General features: G+C 39.6%; 1 protein-coding gene across 1 annotated transcript in view; it reads right to left on the bottom strand.

The window, feature by feature from the left end:
- Positions 1-24,447, bottom strand: part of CCDC175 (coiled-coil domain containing 175) — a 64,907-nt gene that overhangs the window by 22,915 nt on the left and 17,545 nt on the right. Inside the window, exons 8-15 of the mRNA XM_034992748.1 lie at positions 21,308-21,389; positions 17,672-17,808; positions 15,148-15,258; positions 12,834-12,905; positions 11,656-11,791; positions 10,907-11,038; positions 5,871-6,009; positions 341-420 (exon numbers count right to left, since the gene is read on the bottom strand). Of these exons, the coding sequence (XP_034848639.1) occupies positions 341-420; positions 5,871-6,009; positions 10,907-11,038; positions 11,656-11,791; positions 12,834-12,905; positions 15,148-15,258; positions 17,672-17,808; positions 21,308-21,389 (889 nt within the window). The remainder of the gene's footprint in view (positions 1-340; positions 421-5,870; positions 6,010-10,906; positions 11,039-11,655; positions 11,792-12,833; positions 12,906-15,147; positions 15,259-17,671; positions 17,809-21,307; positions 21,390-24,447) is intronic.

Genomic DNA, 24,447 nt, shown 5'->3' with positions numbered 1-24,447 from the left:
TAACTATTGATTATACATTTTAAAAAGGTAGTAAACGTCTCTTTACCTTCTCTCATTTCATATAGACCACTCCCTCCCCACCTCTGCAACCTCTGTGCACTTATCCTGGTCTTCACAGGAAATTACAGAATAACAGATCTGAAAAGAACCTTAGAAAGCATCTTCCAATCTCTAACTTAAATAAGAAAACTGAGCCCCCCCCCCAATGATTTTCCCATGATTACATGTTAGTTGCGTCTAGAGTCTCTATGTTTACATACATACATACACACACACACAATTACAGTTTGTATATATCAGTATTCTAATAAATGAAAGAAGGAATGCATTGACTCTTTACCGTGTTGCTAAAATATCTCGAAAAGTCTTTTGCCATTTGAGAAATGTAATCATTTAGTAAACTCTGCTCCTGCTTTTGTGCTATAAGAGAAAAAATAAATACCCACAATGTTTAGCTTTAAAAAATGAAAATAAGGCATGTGCCTAATTTTAAAAGTCATATACTATTATAAGGCTTATAACAAAAAACAGACGTCAGGTGCTTTCCAATGTAGTACCCACCCTTATGTTTGACTCCTCTGAATTAACCATTTTTAAACTCATTTTGACTTTTCCTTTCATTTTTTTAATAAATGCTTATATGGCTATTTCTTGATTTGTCATTTTAAGACATTTTCTACTTTCTTCCTAATATAGAAGAGAACATAGAATGCTTACTCCCATTCCCATGTCCCCCTCCCACACTTAAAACCTACCTCTATGTTTCCCCCTTCTAACCTCCCCATAAATTCATGTTTTTTAAAATGAATTTTAACTATTTAGATTATGACAATGTAAATATTATTCACAGATGAGACAAATGGTGTTGTATAATTATACCTCCTCTCTGGTATAATTTTTTGTTTTTCTAGGAGTTAAAAATAGCCTCACTTTTTTTTTTACTTGCTTAGTTTTCCATGTACACATTAATTCATTAAAATCTGTAATAGAATTGTAAAATCTTCCAAATATTACTTCTCATGTGGTCAAACACCTTAGGTGATCTATCAGCTCCATTCACCTTCCCTTCCCCACTGCTTTCTGTGTTTGTTTTTCTTTAGGCCTCCTGCACAGCTGAACACCTAGGACTTTCCTTTGCATCCCCCTTATGCTGGACTCCGGTTTCCTGAATTTCACATCGTCCTCTTTTTCTTGATTTATTCCCTCTTTGCTGAAGCAAGTTTTGTCCTAACTTCTTGAGACAGAGTAAATGAAACATTTTGAGGTCTTATATATCTGAATGCAGCTCTATTCTATATTTGTACTTGACTAATAGTTTGGATGGGCAGCTAATGTTGGAAAGTATTTTCTCTCAGAATTTTGAAGGCAATGTCTTCTAACGTTTAGTATAATATTACAGTTAAGAAGTCTAAAACCATTCTGATTACTAATATTTTGTGTAAGATCTGCTTTTTCTCTCTAGAAGCCTTTGGGATATTTTTTTTCCTCCTGAAATCCCAAAGTGATGTACTTAGTGTCTTTTCTTTCAAAAATTGCACTGGGGATTTGATGGGCCTTTTCAAATAGAAAAACCATATTCTCCAATTCTGAGAAATATTTTTGTATTATTTCTTGGATAACTTTATCCTTTGCATTTTTTTCTATCTTCTTTTTTCTGGCCTTCCTGTTAGTCAACATCTCAGAATAGTCTTCTAATTTTCTTACTCTTTTATCCTGTTCCTCACCTCCTTATTTTTTGTTCTATTTTTGGAGAGATTTCCTCAACTTTTCTTAGAATCCTCCTATGGAATTTTAAAATTTTGGTTGTTAAATTTTTCATTTCTAAGAACTCTTTCTTGTTTTCTGTTCTTTAAGCATCTTGTTTTTTCATAAATGCAGTATCTTTTTCCTCTACAAATATAACTTTTATATCCTCCATAACATATAGAATGTATACTTTGTATAATATGTAGAGACTATAAATACACATTATATATAATATAGAGAGAATATATATTCTCTGAGAATATATCTTTAAAAGTATTCTCAGATTCTTTGTGTCATCTATGTTTCCATCAACTTCTGTTTTTCTGTCCGCTTTAGTTTCTACCTTTCATTTTGGAATTTTTCCTGAGGTGTCTGGTGATCTTTGATTGTCTAATCCTATTTAAGCATGAGGCACTAAAATTTCAGTTCCTGGGTGGGCTTCACTACACAGTAATCAGGAAGGGACAAGGCATTTTGTTGGGGGAATCCTTAAATGTTAGATTATGTAGGGCTTTTCTCTGAGATGGTTTGGTTTCCTTAGAGAAGAATCCAACCACCTCCTTCTTCAGAGTGGGGAAGGGATTACAGAATAGTCACACACAACTGGCTGGCAGCCTTCGTCAAGCTGAGCAATGGAAGGGGTCTCTGTACAGCATCTGTCTTCTACCCTCAGTCATATTTGCTATCCTGCAGTTTAGAATCTGTTGGAAGGAATAGTCACTCAGCTGCACAGAAGAGGGCATCTGACCTGCAGGTCTCATTGCTTGTTATAAAGATTTTCAACCAATCTTCAGCCCCGTGACTCATCTCAGCTTCAAGGTATCAGGGTCCTCCAATGCCCAAGACTTGCCCTGGCATTGTCTCTCCTGTGAAGAGAACATCTTGCTTTCATGGTATGCTTTTTTGCAGGCACTTGCTATTCATATTTCTCTTCCTGTTAACAAATCTATCCAATTACACCTTCTAAAAATTTGTTGATGCTTATTATCTGTGGATATCTTCTCTGCCAGTCTCTGTACTTGTGAGTTTATAACTTTTTTCCCTAAAAAAACATCTTTTACATATATTTTTTATGAAGTTTCATTCGGGAGAAAAGACAGATGCATGTTTTACCCATCATATTTAACCAAAAGTCATTGCATTGTTTTTTATATGTACTGAGCCGATTCTATCCTCTGTAAGTCTCACTGCTGGCAGGTGAAGCATATTTTCCTACTCTCTGGAACACATTGCTCTTATGGTCCCTTTTCTACCTTTCTCTTGCCTTCCCATCTTTTCTCTACTTTCTTTTTCTTTTTTTTTTTTTTTTAAGATTTTATTTATTTATTTGACAGACAGAGAGACAGTGAGAGTAGGAACACAAGCAGGGGGAGTGGAAGAGGGAGAAGCAGGCTTCCTGCGGAGCAGGGAGCCCGATGTGGGGCTCGATCCCAGGATCCTGGGATCATGACCTGAGCCGAAGGCAGACGCTTAACGACTGAGCCACCCAGGCGCCCCTTTTCTCTACTTTCTTTAGTAGTTCTCTCTTTTCTTTGCCTCAAGAGAATCAGAACTTGCAATATATGGCAATACATTGCTTATTTTCATACTCATCCTGTTTCTTACATCTTCCACCTAGCACAAGAAGGGACGGGAGGAAAGATTGGGGATGGACTACATGTGTATCATGACTCTTTGTAGAAGTAGCAAACAAACAAACAAACAAACAAAAATCTACCTGAGTTAACTAAATGAAAATCTGGCAATAATTGGAAAATCAATGGAGGAATGGCAACCAGACCAATTATCCAAAGTACTTATTCTTATAACCTTATATATTTATTTTTATTTAAATTAAATTTAATTAACATATACTGTATTATTAGTTTCAGAGGTAGAATTTAGTGATTCATCAGTTGCAGACAATAGCCAGTGCTCATTACTTCAAGTGCCCTCCTTAATGCCCATCACCCTGTTACCTCATCCGCCATCCACCTCCCCTCCTGCAACTCTGTTTGTTTCCTGTAGTTAAGAGTCTCTTATGGCTTGTCTCCCTCTCTATTTTCCTCTTATTTTCCCTTCCCTTCCCCTACATTCATCTGTTTTATTTCTTAAATTCCACATATGAGTGAAATCAAATGGTATTTGTCCTTCTCTGACTTATTTTGCTTAGCATAATAGCCTCTAGTTCCATCTACATCATTGAAAATGGCAAGATTTCATCTTTTTGATGGCTGAGTAATATTCCATTGTATGTATGTATATATATACACCACATCTTCTTTATCCATTCATCTGTTGATGGACATCTGGGCTCTTTCTGTAGTTTGGTTATTGTGGATATTGCTGCTACAAACATTGGGGTGCAGGTGCCCCTTCAGATCACTAAGTTTCTATTCTTTGGATAAATACTTAGTAGTGCAATTGTTGGTTATAGGGTAGTTCTATTTTTAATGTCTTGAAGAACCTCCATACTGTTTTCCAGAATGGCTGCACCAGCTTGCATTCTCACCAACAGTGTAGGAGGGTTCCCCTTTCTCTGCATCCTCACCAACATCTGTTGTTTCCTGACTTGTTAATTTTAGCCATTCTGATTGGTGTGAGGTGGTATCTCATTGAGGTTTTGATTTGTATTTCCCTGATGCCGAGTGATGTTGAGCACTTTTTCATATGTCTATTGGCCATCTGGATGTCTTCGTTGCAGAAATGTCTGTTCATATCTTCTGCCCATTTCTTGACTAGATTTTTTCATTTTTTGGGTGTTGAGTTTGATAAGTTCTTTATAGATTTTGGATACTAGCCCTTTATCAGATAAGACATTTGCAAATATCTTCTCCCATTCCATAGGTTGCCTTTTAGTTTTGTTGACTGTTTCCTTTCCTGTGAAGCTTTTTATCTTGATAAAGTCCCAATCATTTTTGCTTTTGCTTCCTTGTCTTTGAAGACATGTCTAGCAAGAAGTTGCTACTGCTGAGGTCAGAGATGTTGCTGCCTGTGCTGTCCTCTAGGATTTTGATGGATTCCTATCTCACATTTAGGTCTTTTATCCATTTTGAGTCTATTTTTGTGTATGGTGTAAGAAAGTGGTCCAGTTTTATTCTTCTGCATGTTGCTGTCCAATTTTCCCAACACCATTTGTTGAAGAGACTGTCTTTTTCCATTGGGTATTTTTTTTTTTTAAGATTTTATTTATTTATTTGAGAGCGAGAATGAGAGAGAGAGAGAATGAGAGGGGGAGGGTCAGAGGGAGAAGCAGACTCCCTGCCGAGCAGGGAGCCTGATGCGGGACTCAATCCCGGGACTCCAGGATCATGACCTGAGCTGAAGGCAGTCGCTTAACCAACTGAGCCACCCAGGCGCCCCTCCATTGGTTATTCTTCCCTGCTTTGTCAAAGATTAGTTGACCATAGAGTTGAGGGTCCATTTCTGGGCTCTCTATTCTGTTCCACTGATGTATGTGGCTGTTTTTGCGTCAGTACCATGCTGTCTTGATGATTACAGCTTTGTAATACAGCTTGATGTCCAGAATTGTGATGCCTCCAGCTTTGGTTTTCTTTTTCAATATTACTTTGGTTATTTGGGGCTTATAATCTTATATTCTCAAAATTCACTTTCCTTGGCAATTACCACTATTCACTTTAAAATATTTGTTTTACATTTCAATATACTGGGTTTCTATAGGATTGTATCTTTTTGACACAGACAGTTTTGATTTCTATCCCTGTGCTCAGTGGGGCGTCTACTTAAGATTCTCTACCTCTCCCTATACCCCTCTCCCTGATTGTTTGCTCTCTCTCTAAAATAAATAAATCTTTAAAAAAAGAAACAAAAAACACTCCACATGGTAGCAGTTAAAGGAGTGTTTTCTACCTTTACAAAGTACAGAGAGAAACCACATAATACAGTTGCTACTAATTCTTAAAGTCTTTAAAAGAGAAAAGGAAAAATTTAACAAGAGCAACAGTAAGACTGTGATGTAAAGGAGAAGAAATTAGTAGATGAGGCAAAAAGTAGAGAAGAGGGAATTAAAGGTGATAGGAAAAGTTTGGAGAATCAGCTTGTGACTGATGACCCCCCTCGTGTTAGAAGACAACAGGAAATCCTTACCTGGGCTTAAGGTCAATTCCTAAGAGCCTCATACATACCTGTAATAATATTACTGATCTCTTCAAGTTTTCCACTTTTGCTTTTGTACTCTTCTTCTGCCGCTTGAAGTTGTGGAAGACACTCGACTAGCTCCTCTTCCTTCACTTTATTACTTTGCGTTTCCTCAACAAATCTTTTCTTTAAAGAAAAAAAAAAGCTAATTGTGAGCACAATTTTGGAGAATGTACACAATTTACACTCCAAAGTAGAATGTAAGTTCTTCAAGAGGGAGAGTTCTGCCTTAGTGTCCTCTTACCCTGAGATGCACAGAAAGGTATCTGCCACACACTACGTATTTGAAAAGTATTTGTTGGCTGATTGACTCTCTGGCAATCTATAAGGTAAGGAGATTAGATTCAATGGGCTCTCCAAAGATCTATTCAGTTCTCTGGCTCTACTGCTAAGATCCCATTAATGCTACCCTAAACACCTGTTTGAGAAAATCTTAGTTGATCATATTTTATGGAAAAAAAAAAAAAAACAGGGAGCAAAACAGAATACACACAAGTCCTAAGAAGTGTGGATGTAAGTAAGAAATGGGGAGGGGATAGAAATAATTACATATATTACTACACTAAATGGGCAGAAATTGCCCCAAACAAAACATGAAGATGCTCGCTTAATTATTCAGGTTTTATTTAGTTTCAAAGGGAATAATAGTTGGACCTCTCTTAGAAAGTCAGGATGGGTTTATAACGGTGACTACAGCAGAGACAGCCAGCTGACATTTACGAGCTATTCTCCTGTCCTTCAATATCAGGACTTCTTGCCTCTAGTTTAGCACATGGCTGCCAGCTACAGCGATTTCTCAGCTTTCTTTGCAAGTGGGTGTGACTAACGAGTCTGTGAGCTGAAGTGATGTGTGCCACTTCTGGGTCCTCCCCCTTCAACAGGAAGCAGCATGTGTCCCCTTGGTCCTTCCCTCCCTCGCCTGGCTGGAAAAGAACGAGAAGGTAAGCTGCTACTTGGATCCACCAATGTTAGCCTCATGCTGAGGATGGCGGAGCTGCCCTGCCAACCTTGGACCCCTTCCCTTCGGCCTGTAATGGGAAAGAGAAGTAAACATTTCTCTTCTGTAATGATCACATCAGGGGATCTTCTCAACTAGATACTCAGACTCTTAAGATTTGAATAGGTCATACTTGACCCATTTTATTCGTAAAAAAAATTTTTTTTACTTTTTATTTTTATCCAAGTTGCATACACACAGAATCCAAAGGAACCCCCGAGTATCAGGAGGGCAATGCTTGGCATGCTTCCCCAGGGAGGTACCCTCAAACACAGCTGACCAGATGCTAGTGTCCTTTGACCCCCAACAAAGTGATAACTCAGATGGAAGAGGAAGACACCCACATAGGTGGATGGGATAGCCTCCCTGGCTTTAAAGTCTCATGCTCAAATAGGAACAACACCTTTTGGGTATACCTTCTAGGTCCCCGGAAGGGACATGCCCACTTAGAAGAGGCACCAAGCCCAGGGAAACCCAATGCTCTAGTTTCCCACCAGTTATTCTCCCCATCAAGATGCAGCATACCAATCATGGGTCATTTTATACAAACAATGTTGCCTGATAATACAATTTTAGTTGTCTAATTTTACCAGGCTCTAGGGAATGACCCAGAAAGTTAAGCCAAGGTCAATTTCCCAATAAAGGAGAGAGGGTTGCTAACCCTTAACTACACGTGTCTTGCTTTTGTTCACTGTATCTTGGCATCTCTTTGATAAAACAGATTGTCTGTGCCCTAATTAATACAGTGAAGTGCCAGCCTAATATGTCCCCTCCCAAACTGCCATTAAGTCCTTAGGAATAAATACAGAAAGACAAAAAGATACATAAAAACACCGTAATTTAACAGGGCACCTGGGTGGCTCAGTCAATTAAGTGGCCGACTCTTGGTTTCAGCTCAGGTCATGATCTTGGGGTTGTGGGACTGAGCCCCACACCAGGCTCTATACTGTGCAGAGTCTGCTTGTCCTTTTCCCTCCCCCTCTGCCCCTCCTCCTGCTCACGTGCTCTCTTTCTAAAATAAATAAAATCTTTAAACAAAACACCACCATAATTTAAACCTATTAAAATGCAGAATCGGGAGTAAATTTTTCCATGCTGCAGTGTTACGAAACTCAACTGTGTATTAGCTATACTACGTTCTCTAAGAGAATAGCTTGGGGGTCTCAGGAGGTATGTGAATGCACGAATTCATCCCCATCGCCTACACAGACTTAGCTGCTAGCACTGCCCTGACAAGAAACCACGCTCTTGTTTCATGCTTTCGGGGAGGGTTTGGGTACCGGGTGCTGCTGCATCTCAGGCACGTTAGCCTGAGTTGTCTACTGGCTCAGTCAGTCAGAACCACAGCTTCTTCAGCTCCTTCAAGCTTCCCCCAGTCCTGAGCCACATGCACACTTAGTTCAGTGATGATGGGCTCTGGCTTTTGGCCACAACCCCTTGGAATTGGAGCCTTGGAAAAGAGAGAGACTGATGCAGGTCCCTGTCCCTGCTCATAGGGATGAGTTCCAGCTCATCCTGTGACTTCCTGTCCACCTTCCCTTCCCACCTGCCTGCCCTGCAGCCTTCAGCCCCCAGCTCCAGATGGGAAGCTGACAGCCTCACTAGACTGTGTAACCAGCTCCCCCCGCTGCAGAAGGTCCAATCCTCTAACGGACCCCTTTCCTGGTGGCTCTGCTGCTCAGACTGAACCCTGCCAGACACGGGGCTGTAGGGCGCAGCAGATCCACTCGTGCTCACTGCGTCAGCACTGGATCAGACTAAGGTAGAAGCCTGTGGCTCCTCATGCCACGGCACCGAAGGCAGAAATGGGACTCCAATTTCCAATTTGCTCTGGGTTATTGATGAGGATTACCAAGGGGAAAGGGGGGTGTTGCTTCATAAAAGTGGCACACAAGCTGCCATCTGTCCATGCCTTTGTGTGAATTAGACACAGGTGGGCACAGCCCTGCAGCGGGCGCACAGCCTGGCAAGCAGGGAGGACGGTCTACTGATCTCGCCTAATTGCACTGTTTGAGCTCAAATGCAATGTTACTCAGCGTCCTTACCTTACTGCTGACTTGAAGGGGCTTGCCTCCATTGGTTTACCATTAAGGATGATGGTAAACCCTGTCAGCTCTATCTCAAGAAATACCTGACATGCGGACTGCCTACTTTCGATCACTTCCTCAGTCACCACTCTGGTTCAAGCTACTTGAACCACTTGGAATATTGCCCTAGCTTCCTCATTGGTCTTCCTGCACCCACCGTTGCTTTCCTAAATTTTACTCAACATAGCAGCTAGAGAGATCCTACTTAAAAGAAAATCAGATTATTTCAGCCCTTCACTCCAAACCCTCTTCCGGCTTGCCAGCCCAGGCAGAGAAAAGACAAAGTCCTCCCAATGGTCTATAAGGCGGTAGACCTGGGAACGCCCCTCCCTCTTGGATCGCCCCTCAAGGGATGACTCACTGCCTTGTGGCAAGGAGTGTGGCCAGCTGCCAGCCTCCAGGGGTCGGCTCCTTCGGAGTCTCCTTGGTCTTCTAGTGAAGGTCATGCTCTTCGGGGGGTGGCCCCCCCCCCCATCGACTGAGCAAGGAGGTGGTGCAAGGGTGGGGCCATTTCTGCCCCAGGCAGGGCTCCGCTAATGGATAGTCCTTGCTTAGAAGCCCCCCACAGAGAGCTTGAGGGTTCCATCATGTCCGCCACTTGTTTATCTTGTTTATTTTCAATCTCCCTCCACTGGGATGTAAGCACCATAAGGGCAGAGTTTTGCTGTCTTTTTGTGTGTGTGTGTGTGTGTGTGTGTGTTTCAGCATCTAGAATACTAGGCACCCAGACAGATGACAACCGACAGAGAACCGCTTCCCGCCCTGACTCCTCTCCCTTGTTTCTTCTAAGTTGTCTGAATTTGTGCAGTGCTTTCTCTCCCTTCTTTGTTCCCTGACTTGTGCCAGTTTCCAACTCACCTCTTCTTATTTCTCGCCATCCCCTTCAGACACCGCTTCCCTGAGTTCCGAGATTTCTATGTTGCTGATCTTCCTTGGCACTTCTACGAAATTCCAATTTTTTTTTAAATTTATGGAGGAGCATTTGATCACAGATGTCATGCGTTCCAGCACCATCTTTCTGAGCGTTCTTCAGTTGTTGGAAACTTCTGTTGCCCCTTTGTTTCTCTCTTAGTGTTTTTGTGTGGAGGATATGGCTGCTCCTTTTCTGTCATTCCTATTAGAAAGCACTGGCTTTTCTTGGACCAGTTAACTGCGGACGGTTTCTGCAGGATTTGGTGAGGGTTGTGCAGGGAGGAGAGGGCTTGGAAAGATCTAAACTTTGAAACGTCAGGACTCCCTGCTTGCCCCGCTCCGGCAAGGGACTGTTGTCTTCAAAGAAAGCCCCTCTTTCATGCAGCCAGGCCTCTTCCTCTTCAAAACGAATCAAGTTCAGGAGGGCTTCTCCCACCATCCCTTTTCTCCTCATTCCAATGTACCAAGTTAGGTCTCCGAGAAACAGCCCCTTACCTTTCAAGGTAAAAGCATCACCTTGAAAATGGGTGTCTTCTGTTGTGTTTCCAGAGACCAGCCACCTCTGGGCCCCCTGGGTACTCTCCGTGCCTTTTCTCTCCACCTCACCCAGCATCCGTGCTCATCCCATGCGGACTGCCTGGTAGCTCCAACTCAGTGGGATGCCCGCTCTTTAATGAGGATTGCTGAGTTTGGCCTGATTGGCCTCCCTCACCCCTTGCTGCTTTCCCCAGCCAGTCCCGTGCCAGCTCGCCATGGCTTCCTGCTGTCCTCCACCTGTCCCATGGACCTTGCCAGCACTTCTACCTAACGGGGAGTGTCTGATTTTCTTTTCTAACTGAAAAAAAAAAAAAAAAAGTTTTTGTTGCTCTTTTTTAAGGAAAAAAAAAAAAAAGGAAGGATCATAATGAAATTGTAGCCTTGCTCACACTGGAAGATTTTACACTGAACTGAGTAGAATAGCATGAACTATACCCCCTCCCCCCATAGATTCATCTAAAATTATTCTTAGATGTAAAACAAAATTTACCTCATACTTGCTCAACTCTTGAATTAACTTGTTTTCTTTGACAATAAATTCCTCCTTCTCTTGTTTTAATTCCAATGTAACTTTTTCAATCTCTGCCAAAAATTCACTGATCTCTTTTTCTCGTACAGTGGTCTAATTAGAAAAGAAAAAAAAAAAACAAAACACCAAAACCTGAAGATTAGCCGTTTGCCTTTGTAGCTGTCAGCCTTACATTTTCAAACAGCCAAGAGTGAATATCTCTTTGCATGAGACTTGGTTCCAGTGTTAGGTTATATTATTTCATAGTAACCACTGAGAGGAACACTTCATTTTCCCTGCAGAGGTTAATTTAGTCACCAAACAATATCTATAAACTGCATGAGGAAATGGGGAATGGGAGTGGTGGGGGCCGGAGGGTGGGCAGAGGGCCACTACTAGAGCTGAATTAGTGATGTTTGGTCTTTTTTTTTTTTTAGAGAGAGAGTTTCCCCAAAAGTTAACATCAAATAAGTTTCTGGTTGCCTGTTTCCAAAGCATCTTCTAGAGAGAAGTGCTACTTTGTTTGCCAAATCCCTACAGTCAATACACAACAAATAGATACATTTCTTAAGAAAGTTAAATAATTCACTCTAAACATCACCAGAAATGAAAACATCTTTTAATAAGGTAAGGTTTAATTAGGCATTGAAGGAGAATCACTGATACGCAGTAATAATTCTAAGTCCATACTAATATGGAGTAATACTATTAATTCCCCTGAGTTCCTTTACCTCTTGTAATAATTCAGTGCGTCTGAATTCCGAAGTCTGAATTTTATCTAAAATTTCTCCTATTTCAGTGTTTAGCCTCTTTATCCAACGTGCATGTTTTTTTCGCAAACAAGCTACTTTCCACTGAGTTATAATACTAGAAATTAAAACACAAAGAATCATCATTAAGTTGACATAACTGTTTCCTGAAAAGATGAAGGAATTCAAAGCAAAACAAATCTTACTATGATTATACAAAACTGTGCTCTTGGTGATGCGGACCATGCACATCAGCTGAAAAAATAAGCTGAAGTGCTAACTGTGTCAACGTGGTCCGTCTTCACCAGCTGCTACATCTCACGGGCCGTGTCGGTACGTCCAGCAGGACAGTGGACAAACCACACGTGGCAGCTCCCCTCCTTTAGGTAAAGGATAGAAATGGGGAAGGTTCAGGGGCGGATGGCGGAGAGAAGAGACCCAGGCAGAAATAGTACGGAAATTCCCTAAATTACCCAGAAGGCTAATTAGGGATTTCAACCTTCTGGGTTCTCAAATTTTTCTCTCCACTGCAACATAAAAAAGCTACATTGGAGAAGGGTCAAAATGTGCAATTGGAGTCTTATACATGATATTAATAGCAATGACAACAACAGTAAAATACAACTAAGCTTTTGTGAATACTTCCTAGGTGCCAGGGAGTCATCTCGATACTTGATATAGACCATCTCCTCTACTATTCATGGTGACCTCGCGGGGTGGGTGCTACCATCATCGGCTACTTGATAGGAATTGGAGCAGAGAGACTGCTCAATAATGCAGCCTCGGTCACAGAACTAGCGGGAGACAAAGCAGCCAAAGTAGCCCGTCTCCAGAGCCTGTCCGTTTATCCACGCTCCTCTGTCCCCTCCCCTACTGGTCCCCACAGAAGCCTGGTGAGCAAGAGGCACTGCACAAATCTTGGCAATTTCACTCTTTGGTGAGTTTACTCGATTGAAATGGAAAACTCTGGGTCTGTTCAATGCCCCAACATCAAACTAACAAACACATCTAGACCTGAGAAAACTCACACAATTCAATTTAGGAAACTAATTTCCTTGGACCCTAGCAAGCAACAAGTACCCTGATTTCCTCCCTACTTTGGGGCACTGTTCATTAAGATAAACATATACTACTCATAACACAAATGATTTTTTTTTTACCATCTCTGATTTTCTCTTTCCAGGTTATCATTCAGGATTTTTATTTGTTTCTGATAAACTGCTTTTGTTGCTCTGAAAACAAGAAAACGTACATTGGGTTTTTGCATTCATGGAAGCTAGCAGAATCTATAAAAGACTTTATACAACCTTCTTGTGCACAAGAAGACTACCATCTAATCGGGAGACAAACCAAACCTAGTGAAACAACTAAAGGTAGTGGTAGACTCAGAGAAAGATAATAATGATTTCGTACAAGTGCAAACTGACTTTGCAAGTATCATGGCGGATACCCAAGGGAAAGGAAGAACAGATTCTGGGGAGGTAACTGAGGAAGGGTTATTGGAGGTTAATGTTTAACAGAGGGAAGAAGACAGATTCCCAGAATGGAGGTGGAATTCCACCATGGAAAGGGCGTCATCATTTGCAAAGACATGGAAAAGAAGAAGTGAAGACTCTTCTGACCAACAGAGACTTGCTGCAGACAGAGGACATCAAGGGAGGTAATAATGGTGACACAGGATGGGTAAAGGTCAAAAAACTGGTGAGGAACTTTGGATTCTAGACTGAGTCTTGATTTGATGCAATGTGTAATTCAGAAAGCCTATATTGATTTTTGTACCAGGGTTAAGTAGCAATTGAGGATGGAAGATTTTCTTGTGAATCTAGGATGGCTAGAAACATGAAGTCTAACACAGGTCTTAGAAGCCTTGATTATTTTTATTCCCTTTTTCCTATTAGTGCTTCATATGTAGAAAAGTAAAATGTGACTTTATGCCTTTTGGAAAATAGAAATATTTATAACTGAAACAGAATGTGTAATGTTGTGAAACTAGAAATATAACCATGTTCCTGCTTTTTTTCTCTGAATCATAGTGTGGGCTCTTGATTTCCCACCTCAATAAATCTATTACCCTCCCCTGGAACTGCAAGGTTCTTCACAATGTGCCCCAACCTCATTGATTTTATTTACTTACGTATTTGGTTTAATCCACCAAGGAGTTGAACTGGTTTAAAATAACGGAACAGTAATATAAAAAGTCCTAAGTGGAAACTGATATTGGCTCTGAGCTTCCTGGTGCTCAGAGCAATGATGGCGTAACAATTGGTTACGGAATCTGCATTACTCATGTGGAAAATAGGACCCCTACTCAACCCAATTCTGTTTTCCTGCTCTTTCACAGGGAAGAGTTCATAGTTTCTCTTCTGAAACCAACATGAGAAATGTCTAAATATGCTGTTTAACAGCCTAAGGACAAGCAAACCACACATCCTGCCGTGTTCTAGATTTCTATTGGTACAGGTCAAATTTGATCACCACTATCTTAGTTCTATAAGCTAGTTCCTCTACTGCCCTATATTCAAATAATAAAATACATTCAAATTATAAAAATGAAAAATACGCAATCCCTTTTGATCCAGTAATTCAACTTTTAGGACCTTATTATAAAGAAATAGTTGTATAGGTGGACAGAGATATACATGTTAAAGTATACCTTTATGTGATGTGAACTTTGAAAAGTGCTTGTATATAGAAAACACAAAAACAAAGTCCACCAGTAGGGTACTAGTTGAATAAAACATAGCATAATCTGTAAAAGAAATATTATACAGTTAAAGAGAGGAATGAGGTCCCATATACATGAATTTTGTCTTCTTCTGAAATCATTTTAAAATCAGTTAAGTGTTTCCATATCCCTTTCACCAATTTCTCCAAATGTTACCATTTCCTGTATTTGTTTTATCATTTTCCCAGACATATTTTTTCCAGCTTCTTGAGATATAACTGAAACATAATATTGTGTAAGTTACCAGATGTAAGGGCAATCCAATTTTTGGATGTACAAACACACTCCTATATGGAAAGCATGCATAGCAAACTGCTAACAGTGAGATCTCTGGGGGGAGATGGAGATTAAGGTAACTTTTAGTCTTCTAAGTTACACATTTCCATATGTGAATTTTAAAATCAGGTGCATTACTTTTTTAATCAGAAAAATTAAAGGGATTTAGAATGGCAGAAATGAACACCATAGGGGGTCGGTGTTGTGATAATGTTCAGGCACGTTCTTGTTACTAAACTGCTGATGACTGGTCCATTCTCATGTCCAGCAGCTTGTATGGAACTTCGGACCTGCCTATCCTTTCAACAATAGATTCAATGATAATAACTCTTCTAGACTCTAAAACAGAAACAGTGAATTATATGCCTCCTTTTCTATAGGACATCAGAGGTTATCAGTTGTATTGTTATCATATATTAAAAAATAAAAGCAGAGAAGATGAAAATGAAAAGTTTCCAAGGCAACAAACCTACCGATGAAGATCATGGAGCGTGACAAGTCCTTCTTCCATATTTTTGATGTCTACTTTTCTTTGTGATAGGAAGTTTTCTTTCTGAGTAATAAATGCCAGTTGTTTCTGATTTCTACCAGGAAAAACACAGAGTTATCATATGTTGAAGGGTGAAATCATCATTTTTCACTCCTCACCAAGAGGATATAGAATCACAAATAAGAATGTAGAAAGTAGGCTGGTAAAATAGGTAAAGTAGGCTTAGTAAAAATAGAAACAAAACCTTTTTGCTAGTGGTGGCTAAATCTAAACTTATGAAAATCCCCAAGCCATGGAAAGAGCATTAATTGCAATAGTAATCATAAAACCGCAAGAATTCTGTAGACTCCATCCCTCCGGGTGGGGACATCTCTTGTAATGCATTTATCAATTCTACCATGTTCTTTTGTGAAAAGTGAAGGAGTCCGTCAGACCAACTTTAAATACTGGCTTTATCTCTTTCTAGCAGTATGACCTCAAAAAGAAAATCTGCCTGTGGATGAGCCTCAGTTCTCCATTCATAAAATAGCGCCCATAATGCCTATCTCAGCAGGTATCAGGATTAAATGAGCTGTCAATTGCTCAAGCCAGTGTGTGGCGTGGCACCCACGAGGCATTTTATAAAAAGTGGTTATATTTTGCCTCCAATTTGCAGAGAGAATAATGGCAAGTGTACAGTTTTGTTCAATGTCAGTTTTTTCCAGACATTGAGAGGGACATTCCTGTAACAGAAAGTGCTCTGTTTGTAAGTGTCTCATCTTCTTCAAAATGTAAGTGTCCCATCTTCTTCAAAACTGCTATGGACTGAATTGTGTCCCCCACAAATTCATACGTTGAGGCCCTAATAGCCAGTTTGATGGTATTTGAAGATGGGGCTTTTGCAAAGTGATCAGGTCACCTGATTAGATGAGGTCATGATGGGGTGGGGGCCCTCGTACCAAGAGACACCAGAGAGCCTGTCCTCTCCCTCTCTCTACCATGTAAAAACGTAGTGAGAAGGCAGCCGTGTGCAAGCCAGGAAAAAGGACTCTTAATGAGAACCTGACCATGCAGGCACCCTGATCCTGGACACCCAGCCTCCGGAACTGAGAAATCAGTTTCTGCTGTTGAAACCATCCGGTGTATGGTGTTTAGTTATGGAAGCCCCAGCTCTAGACAAAAACCAGTAACAACAGTTAAATGTTTTAGTGTTACAATTATTTCTCATCAGCACATTTTATGATTAAAACTGATAACTTAGTATTGATCTGGGGGAAAGTTTTGCCTAAAGAACTACTAACAACAGATTCTCAGTAGGCAACTCAATTGGGTTTGATACAATGATCGCAACAACTCTCTGCACCTCAAATACTGCACGGACCACAAACTCAGTTTCACAGAAGTGCGCCTGGATGCTGTAATTACGCTTCCCTGTGATCTAACTTCACCTGTAGTGATGGATTATTACTTAGATAATTCATGCTTGCAAGATACTATTCTGTATTCATTAAGAATCTATTGGTGAGGGCGCCTGGGTGGCTCAGTTGGTTAAGAGACTGCCTTCGGCTCAGGTCATGATCCTGGAGTCCCAGGATCAAGTCCCGCATCGGGCTCCCTGCTCAGCAGGGAGTCTGCTTCTCCCTCTGGCCCTCCCCCTTCTCATGCTCTATCTCATTCTCTCTCAAATAAATAAATAAAATCTTTAAAAAAAAAAATCTATTGGTGAATGCCCACTATTTTCTAAGCCGTGTCCAAGGGGATATAGCAGTGAGTAAGGCGGGACAACTACCCTGATCTGGTCAGAGTTCAGTGGGACAGAGAGATCAGTACCCCACGGATTACAACACAGTGACTGATGAAAAGGAATGGCATCAGAAGGATGTTTCAGAAGGATCATTCTGGTGGAAGGGAGGGCAACAAGTGAAGGGGGGTAAAGCTGACAGTGGGAAGAACTTTTGAGGGACAAGCCAGAGCAAAGTTGAAAGAGGTGACAAGAATGGAGTTGGAGAGGAAAATGGGATATATTTGAGAAATAGCGGGGAGGTAGAATCGACAAGCCTTGGTGTTTGAACGGAGTCCAACAGAGAGTAAAAGATAGGAATTTCCTTGAATAATTTCCCAGTCTCTGGGTTAGGGGATTGTGTCAATGACCAAAGCCTTCTCTGAGATAGGGAATAGAGGTGCAAAGCCAGTTTCTGACAAAGGTGCCTCTCACAGTTTCTCTAGACAGTCTCATGGGGTAAAAGCAGGATTATTATTTTTTTTTTTTCAAGAATCTGATTTAGAAGTAAATGTAACACACACGGTGTTTATGGATTTGATCTGACCCGTAGGAGGAAAGCATTACCCAGTATATAGAGAGGCAGATTAGGAGTGTGTTTATTTATTTTGGGGAAATAATATTTCACTGTTGTCAACAGATTTGAAAACTAGGATAAGTTGAAGTGGGGAGTCACCATTTTGTGGCCAGGGAAAGCACCGTAAGTATGGCATGTCAATTCATATACGGATCGTGGATAGAAACATACTCATTGTAAATTTTCTGTTTCTGCATAAAAAGTTTATCCTCCTCACTTAAGACAATCTTATATTGCCTGGTAAGAGTATGCAATTTCTCCCGTAGGTCTTTGTTCTCTAAACGATTTTTGTGTAGTTTCTCAGCCATCTAGAAAAAAAAAAAAAAAAAGCAATTGAAGTAAAGAGGACTTGCTTCACATTTCCTTTGAGGGGTGTCAGTCACATGGGTATACTACCCAGAGCACTGGGTATATTACCTAGCACACAATGACTATGCCATAAATATTGAGTGATGTAATTCTATATTAAATATGCAATTATACATCTTGGGGCCTCTCCTATAAATTATGACGGAAGTGTAGAAAGGTAGTAAACACTGATGGAAAAACCACAGAGTAATAATTCATATTGAAATAAGAACTGGGATTAATAAACTGAGATCATTCAGCAGGATCTGTATGACATCAACAGAAGCTCTGGCTCAAAACCTCTTTGATGAGATACTATGGCTGCCTCTTGTTAAATATTTCTATTCAAGGACAAAAATAGTACTCATTAGTGAACTTCGTACTTAAGAATTTTGTACTTAAGATGTCTCTATTGAATTGCTTCAAGTGAGGTAAGAAAGTCAGGTTTAGTATGAGTGATGGGCTGAGTAGTTCAAAATAACTTCCTGGCTGAGGATTGCTAAAATAGCTGGATGAAAAAAAAATCTTAGAAGTGCTGAAGAACTAACAAGATAATGAGGAATTCTATAAGAAACTGAGAATCCAGAGTAGTAAATTACTCTGAGGACATTTACTGATATGGAAGAAACCACTTGGAAATGGGAATTTATTTCTCTTACTTGACAAGAGGGGCAAAAATCAACACTTAGAGCTCATCCAGGTGTTGAGTCTGAGAAACCTTCTACCACTTTAGTCTGGGATCCCAAAAAGCTTCACACTCTGGAGAAGGGTAAGTTGGAAGTTAATAAGCCATGGTCCAGCCTGATTTTGATCACCAGGGAACCTCAAGGTGCATTAAAGTGGTTTGGGATGGGTAATACCCCAGCCATCTGATGGAAATGAATGAAAGTCTGTTTCTGAAGAGGATACGATCATCCTAAGCTTCAAACTGTTTCTACATTTGTTTTTCGAATACAATGTCTATGTATAGTTTTCTACTAGGAACAGAAGGAAACAAGACAGCATGAACAAAAACTGGCAGAAACAACAGACTGCAGGAACAAATTCTATAAAAACATCTGATAGTGAATGGAATTAGACACTGAATATATAAATACTCTGCTTACTATAATCGAAGAAATATTAGAAATACTTGAAAATTACAGCAAGGAATTAGAAACAGTGAAGAATGACAAAGTAGATTTGAAAATTACCAGTTAAAAAATGCAATAGCCAAAATTAAGAGTGGAAATAATGCCACTCTGCCCAGAATACAGCAGGGGGAGACAAAAGGTAGAAAACACAGGAGAGAGGGTAAACTACATAGAGGAAATATATATTAGTACAAATAATTGTACAAACACACACACACAATGTACATACATATAATCAGAGTCTCAGAAGAAGAGGAAAGAGAATGAAATATGTGAACAGATAATGACTAAGAATTTTGCAGAACTTATAAAATATAGCAATTCATGAATTTAAGAAGCCCAGTGATCCCACACAGGAGAAATAAAAAAGAAAACATGGACATATCATAGTGAAACCGAACAACTAAGTCAAAGGGAACAAAGAAGACCTAAGGTAAATGAGGTACACCATGTTCATGGATTGGAAGCTTCCATATTGTAAGAATGTAACATTCTCCCCAAACTGATCTATAGATATAATGCAACCCCAATCAAAATGCAAACAGGTTCTTTGGCAGAATTTGACACACTGACAGAAATTCAAAGGGCCAAGAATAGTAGAAGCCATCTTGAAAAACAAAGTTGGATTTATACTACTAATTATAAAGGCTTATGTTAAAGCTGCTAATTAAGAAAATCTGGTTTTAATATGAGGAGAGACAAGTCCAAAGGAACGTAAGAGAGTCCACAGATCTACACACATATTTCTGATGTATTTATGATCTACATTTGATTTATGACAAACATGCCATTACAATATAGGAACAGGCAAAGACTGTCTTTTCATTAAATGGTGCTAATTAACTGGACAACCTTACAGAAAAATATGAATCTTGACCACCCTCTCACAGTGTACACACACACACACACACAGATCCCAGATCGCTTACAGTCCTAAATGTGAAATGTCAAACAATAAAGCTTCTAGAAGATCATGAAAAGAGAATATCTTCATGACATAGGACATAAAAAACAAGAAGGAAAAGATTGACAAACTGGACTTCATTATAATTAATAAATTACATCCATCAAAAGATAGATATGTACATAAAGACTGTACATTTACAGTGTATGTGCTGTTCTGTATCTGTATAATATTTTACAATAAAAAATTAAAATAAAGTTAAAATAGAATTTCATGTCATCATTGAACTTGCCTCTTACACCTCATGAGAATTAAGATTGGCTGCCACCAAGAGTCCAGTGGAAATAATAAATAGGTCAGAGCCCCAATCCCTTTGAAGCAGTCACTGACTTGTACTCAGGGAATTTGGTTGAGGGCTATGTATTATGGGGAAACCCCTCTGCATTTGTCCCTACAAGCAAGTAAGCCATGACAGGGTAGGGGTCCTGGGTTTTCCAGACAGTTGGGGGGCTACAAACTATGGAGCTGTCATCTGAACCCTGCCTAGCAGCTCCTCCAATAGGAAATAAATAGAAAGAAGAAGAAATCCTTTGCCCAGAGAATGAAAATCAACTTTAAAAACCAACTAGCCAACCAACCAACCTTGTCTAGTTTCTGTCTTTCAATATCTTCACAACTAAAAGAATTAGAGTAGGTCTAAACTGCAGAGAAGCCATCCTTAATGCTATTAACTCATAACCAAAAATGGAAAGAATTTAATTGGCTCAAATCATTCTTCTGGAAGAGATCTGCCTATAATGTTTTATATTCTATTTGTCATGCAATAATATATTATGAGCTGTTGCTTATTTAGCCAAGACCCTTTTGTTGGACTTCAATTGTATCTTCCCTACAATTTTTCAACTATCATAATGAATGCTTTACTGAATACCTTGTGGATAAATTTTAGTTTACACCCATGATTATGTACTTATGATATTTCTTTTAACCTAAGATTTAAAGTGTCTAGAGATTTCTCTCAGGGTCTAAATCTGACTCAAATATTTCATGACATTATTAAGTGTGGTATGGGTTGCTAGACTTTACAGGTACCACAAAACAGCAAGGAGGTTCCATTTAAAAAAAAAAAATTCACATGAAAAATATCCATTAGTCTGGGTATTTCTAATGTAAAATAATCACAAACACATGACAAGTTACCAAACAAATAATTCATCTTTACATAGACAACATTCATTCTTTCATATATTTAAAATACTTCGGGAGGTGATCAAAATCTTTAAATCAATTATTGTGAATGATCATGATTATTATTAATTCATGAAAAATCTACTTTGGGAAAATTTCACATTTCTCAAATATATTTAAAATATTAACTAAAAATGAATTATAATCTAAAAGTCATAATTTCCATCTTCCTACCTGCTTTATCTTCTTCAAGAATTCATCTTTTTCAATACCAGATGAACCTTCCAATTTTTCTTTTGTATTTACAAAAAATTGTCTATGATCAAAGGAAGCCAAACAGATTCATATTAGGGCATGTTTTCCAGCAAAGCCACATTTATTTATGACACCAGAAACTTCCAGTCCCCATCTTCCTATGTAACATATTGATATGTTCATTAAAATAAATAAAAAATTTTACTCTTTGGATGAATTAATACTTCCTGTATATATTAAGAAACAATTATCCAACATTTGTACTCTGCAGGTGTTATAGGTACTAGAGATATAGTGCAGGCAAAGTCCCTACCCTCATGGAAGTTACACTCTAAGAAGTAGTCAGAATAGAAGTTATCAAAATAATAATGATAATAATAAATTTCAGGTAGTGCTAAGTGCTTTAAAGAACACAAAGTAGGGTGAAGGACAGAGAAATCGTGAGAGTGATGATGCTACCTCAGACAGGTGGTAAGGGAAGGCCTCTTGAGATGACTTGTGAAGAACCTGAATGATGAGAAGAGGCCAGATAGGTGAAGATCTTAAGTCGTCTTTCATGTACAAGGTACAGCCAGTGATAAAAATTCTGGGGCTGGAACAAGTTTTGTGTATTTGATGAGGAGAGGATTATGAGAAGGCTGGAGAGGTAGACGGAGACTAGATCATGTAGGGGCTAAGGACAAAGTGGAAGTTCAGAGAGAACCAGGGGAGGATTTTTTTTTAAGCAGAGGAGAGAGATGAACTGAGTTACATCTTATAAAGATGACTCTTGCTACTTAGTGGAGAAAGACAAGAGTACAGGAAGACAGACTATGCAGAAGACTAGGGCAGTGGTCCAGAAGAGAGAGTGGTGGCTCAGACTAACATTGTAGTGGAGGAGGTAGTAAGAAATAGTTGGATTCAGGATATATTCTGAAGATAAAGGCAACAAGACATACCTTGGGATTTGGCTGGCATTTGAGTTGAGTTAGGGCTAGTTAGTTGGTTAGTTGGGTTAGGGTTAGGAAGTGAGGAAAACAGGAATGGTAGATGACTCCTAGGTTTTCAGCTGGAGTAACTAGGTAAATAGTGAGATGGAAGACTGAGGGAAGAGCTGTTTCAATGAGGTGGGAAATTAAGAGTTCTGTTCAGGACACATCGTATTTGAGATATCTAACAGATATCCTCCAAATGGAGAGGTCAAATAAACTGTAGAGTCTATGTATTTGCTACTCAGTGCTGGATATATAAATTTGGGAGTCACTGGGGTACAGAAGATATAGAAAGCCATAAGAATGGATGAAGTCATGTATGGAGGATGTGAATAGAGAAGGGCCAAGAACTCCAAAATTCAGACTCAGAAAGAAGAATAAGAACAATAAAGGGTCCTGAGAAAGAGCAGTGTAGTGAGTGACATAAAGGAATATGATGTTTAGGAGGCCATGAGAAGAAAGTATTTCAAGAAGGTGGAAGTGTGGGGCACCTGGGTGGCTCAGTCGGTTAAGCGTCTGCCTTTGGCTCAGGTCATGATCTCAGGGTCCTGGGATGGAGCCCCACATCGGGCTCCCTGCTCAGTGGAGAGTCTGCTTCTCCCTCTCCCTCTGTACTCTCTCTTTCACTCTCAAGTAAATAAATAAAATCTTAAAAAGAGAAGGTGGAAGTGAGTCAAATTCCGTTAGGAATTCAAGAAATTGAAGGAATAGACTAGATCATTAAAGTTTGGCAGGATGGAATCATTGGCAATCATGACAGTTCTGAAATCATTTCAACCCTTATAAAAAAAAGCATCTATATTTTTCATAGTCTCCTGCACTGCAATGGCAAGTATATACTCTGGGTCACAGACTGCATGTCATTTATATACAATACTTAGCTTCCAGTCCCCCACTTCGTATGTGCTGAAAACCAGCTGACTGGCAAAGAAAGACCATACCCATTTAGAAAGGTAGGCACTGAACTTGCCTTTATTATGCAAATACATCATGTTGGACATCAATAATAATAATGAACGAGGTTTAGACTATCAATGCCTCCTATGGACTTATGGAGCATTTGAGGTACTCCTAACTGCCCACATTCAGATGGCTGAGTGACTTTTTGTTTTTCCTTAATATTTGGACCTCAAAATATGTAACAAGCTTGCAAATTAAAGATTTCATGGGGGGAAAAATTAAAGCTTATAGATTAATAGGAAGATGAATTTATGCAGATTATTTTAGTTTCTTGTATAATTTACTCTTAAAAGAATCTTATAGACTATTATAAAACAACACTGTTTGACTCTTCAAATCTACCAACCAAAATTTAGGTGCCTTTTCCCACCTCCATAGATAGAGAAAATGAACTAAAGGAGAAATATAAAATGAATGTAAGAATTTTCTTTTAATTTGCTTGGTAGTAAAGAGGAAAAAGTACAGTTTTATTAATAACAAGGGGGGTAACCTAAAACTTCAATCACCAAATTAATCAAGTGTACTTCTCCTCAGGGAGATTCCATATGAATGAAAACTCTTGAAAAGCTGGGATTGAAAAAAAAATGATGTGCCATTAAAAATAGATCAGTGAGGGGTGGCTGGGTGGCTCAGTCAGTTGAGTGTCTGCCTTTGGCTCGGGTATGATCAGGTCATGAGTCCTGGGATCAAGCCCCATGTCGGGCTCCCTGCTGAGCGGGGAGTCTGCTTCTCCCTCTCCTTCTGCCGCTCCCGCTGCCTGTGCCCCCTCCCTCCCTCCCTCTCTCTCAAATAAATGAAATCTTAAAAAAAATAGATCAATGAATCCCGATTTCTTTCTTGAATATATATATATGTATATTTTTTCAAGATTTTATTTTTTTGACAGAGAGACATAGCAAGAGCAGGAACACAAGCAGGGGGAGTGGGAGAGGGAGAAGCAGGCTTCCCGCGGAGCAGGGAGCCCGATGTGGGACTCGATCTCAGGACCCTTGGATCATGACCTGAGCCGAAGGCAGACGCTTAACGACTGAGCCACCCAGGCGCCCCTTTCTTGAATATATTTAAAGCAAATTAGCTAACAAGAAGACTGCTTATAAATAAAATTTCAAGCAAGGTTTTGTTTTTTGTTTTTTGTTTTTTTTTTTAAGATTTTTTATTTATTTATTTGACAGAGAGAGACACAGCGAG

Source organism: Mirounga leonina, unplaced genomic scaffold (assembly GCF_011800145.1).
Source record: "Mirounga leonina isolate KUSES-001 unplaced genomic scaffold, KU_Mleo_1.0 Mir_82, whole genome shotgun sequence".
NCBI lineage: Eukaryota > Metazoa > Chordata > Mammalia > Carnivora > Phocidae > Mirounga > Mirounga leonina.
Note: the sequence above shows the minus strand (reverse complement) of the source record. Positions and strands in the feature narration are given on the sequence as shown.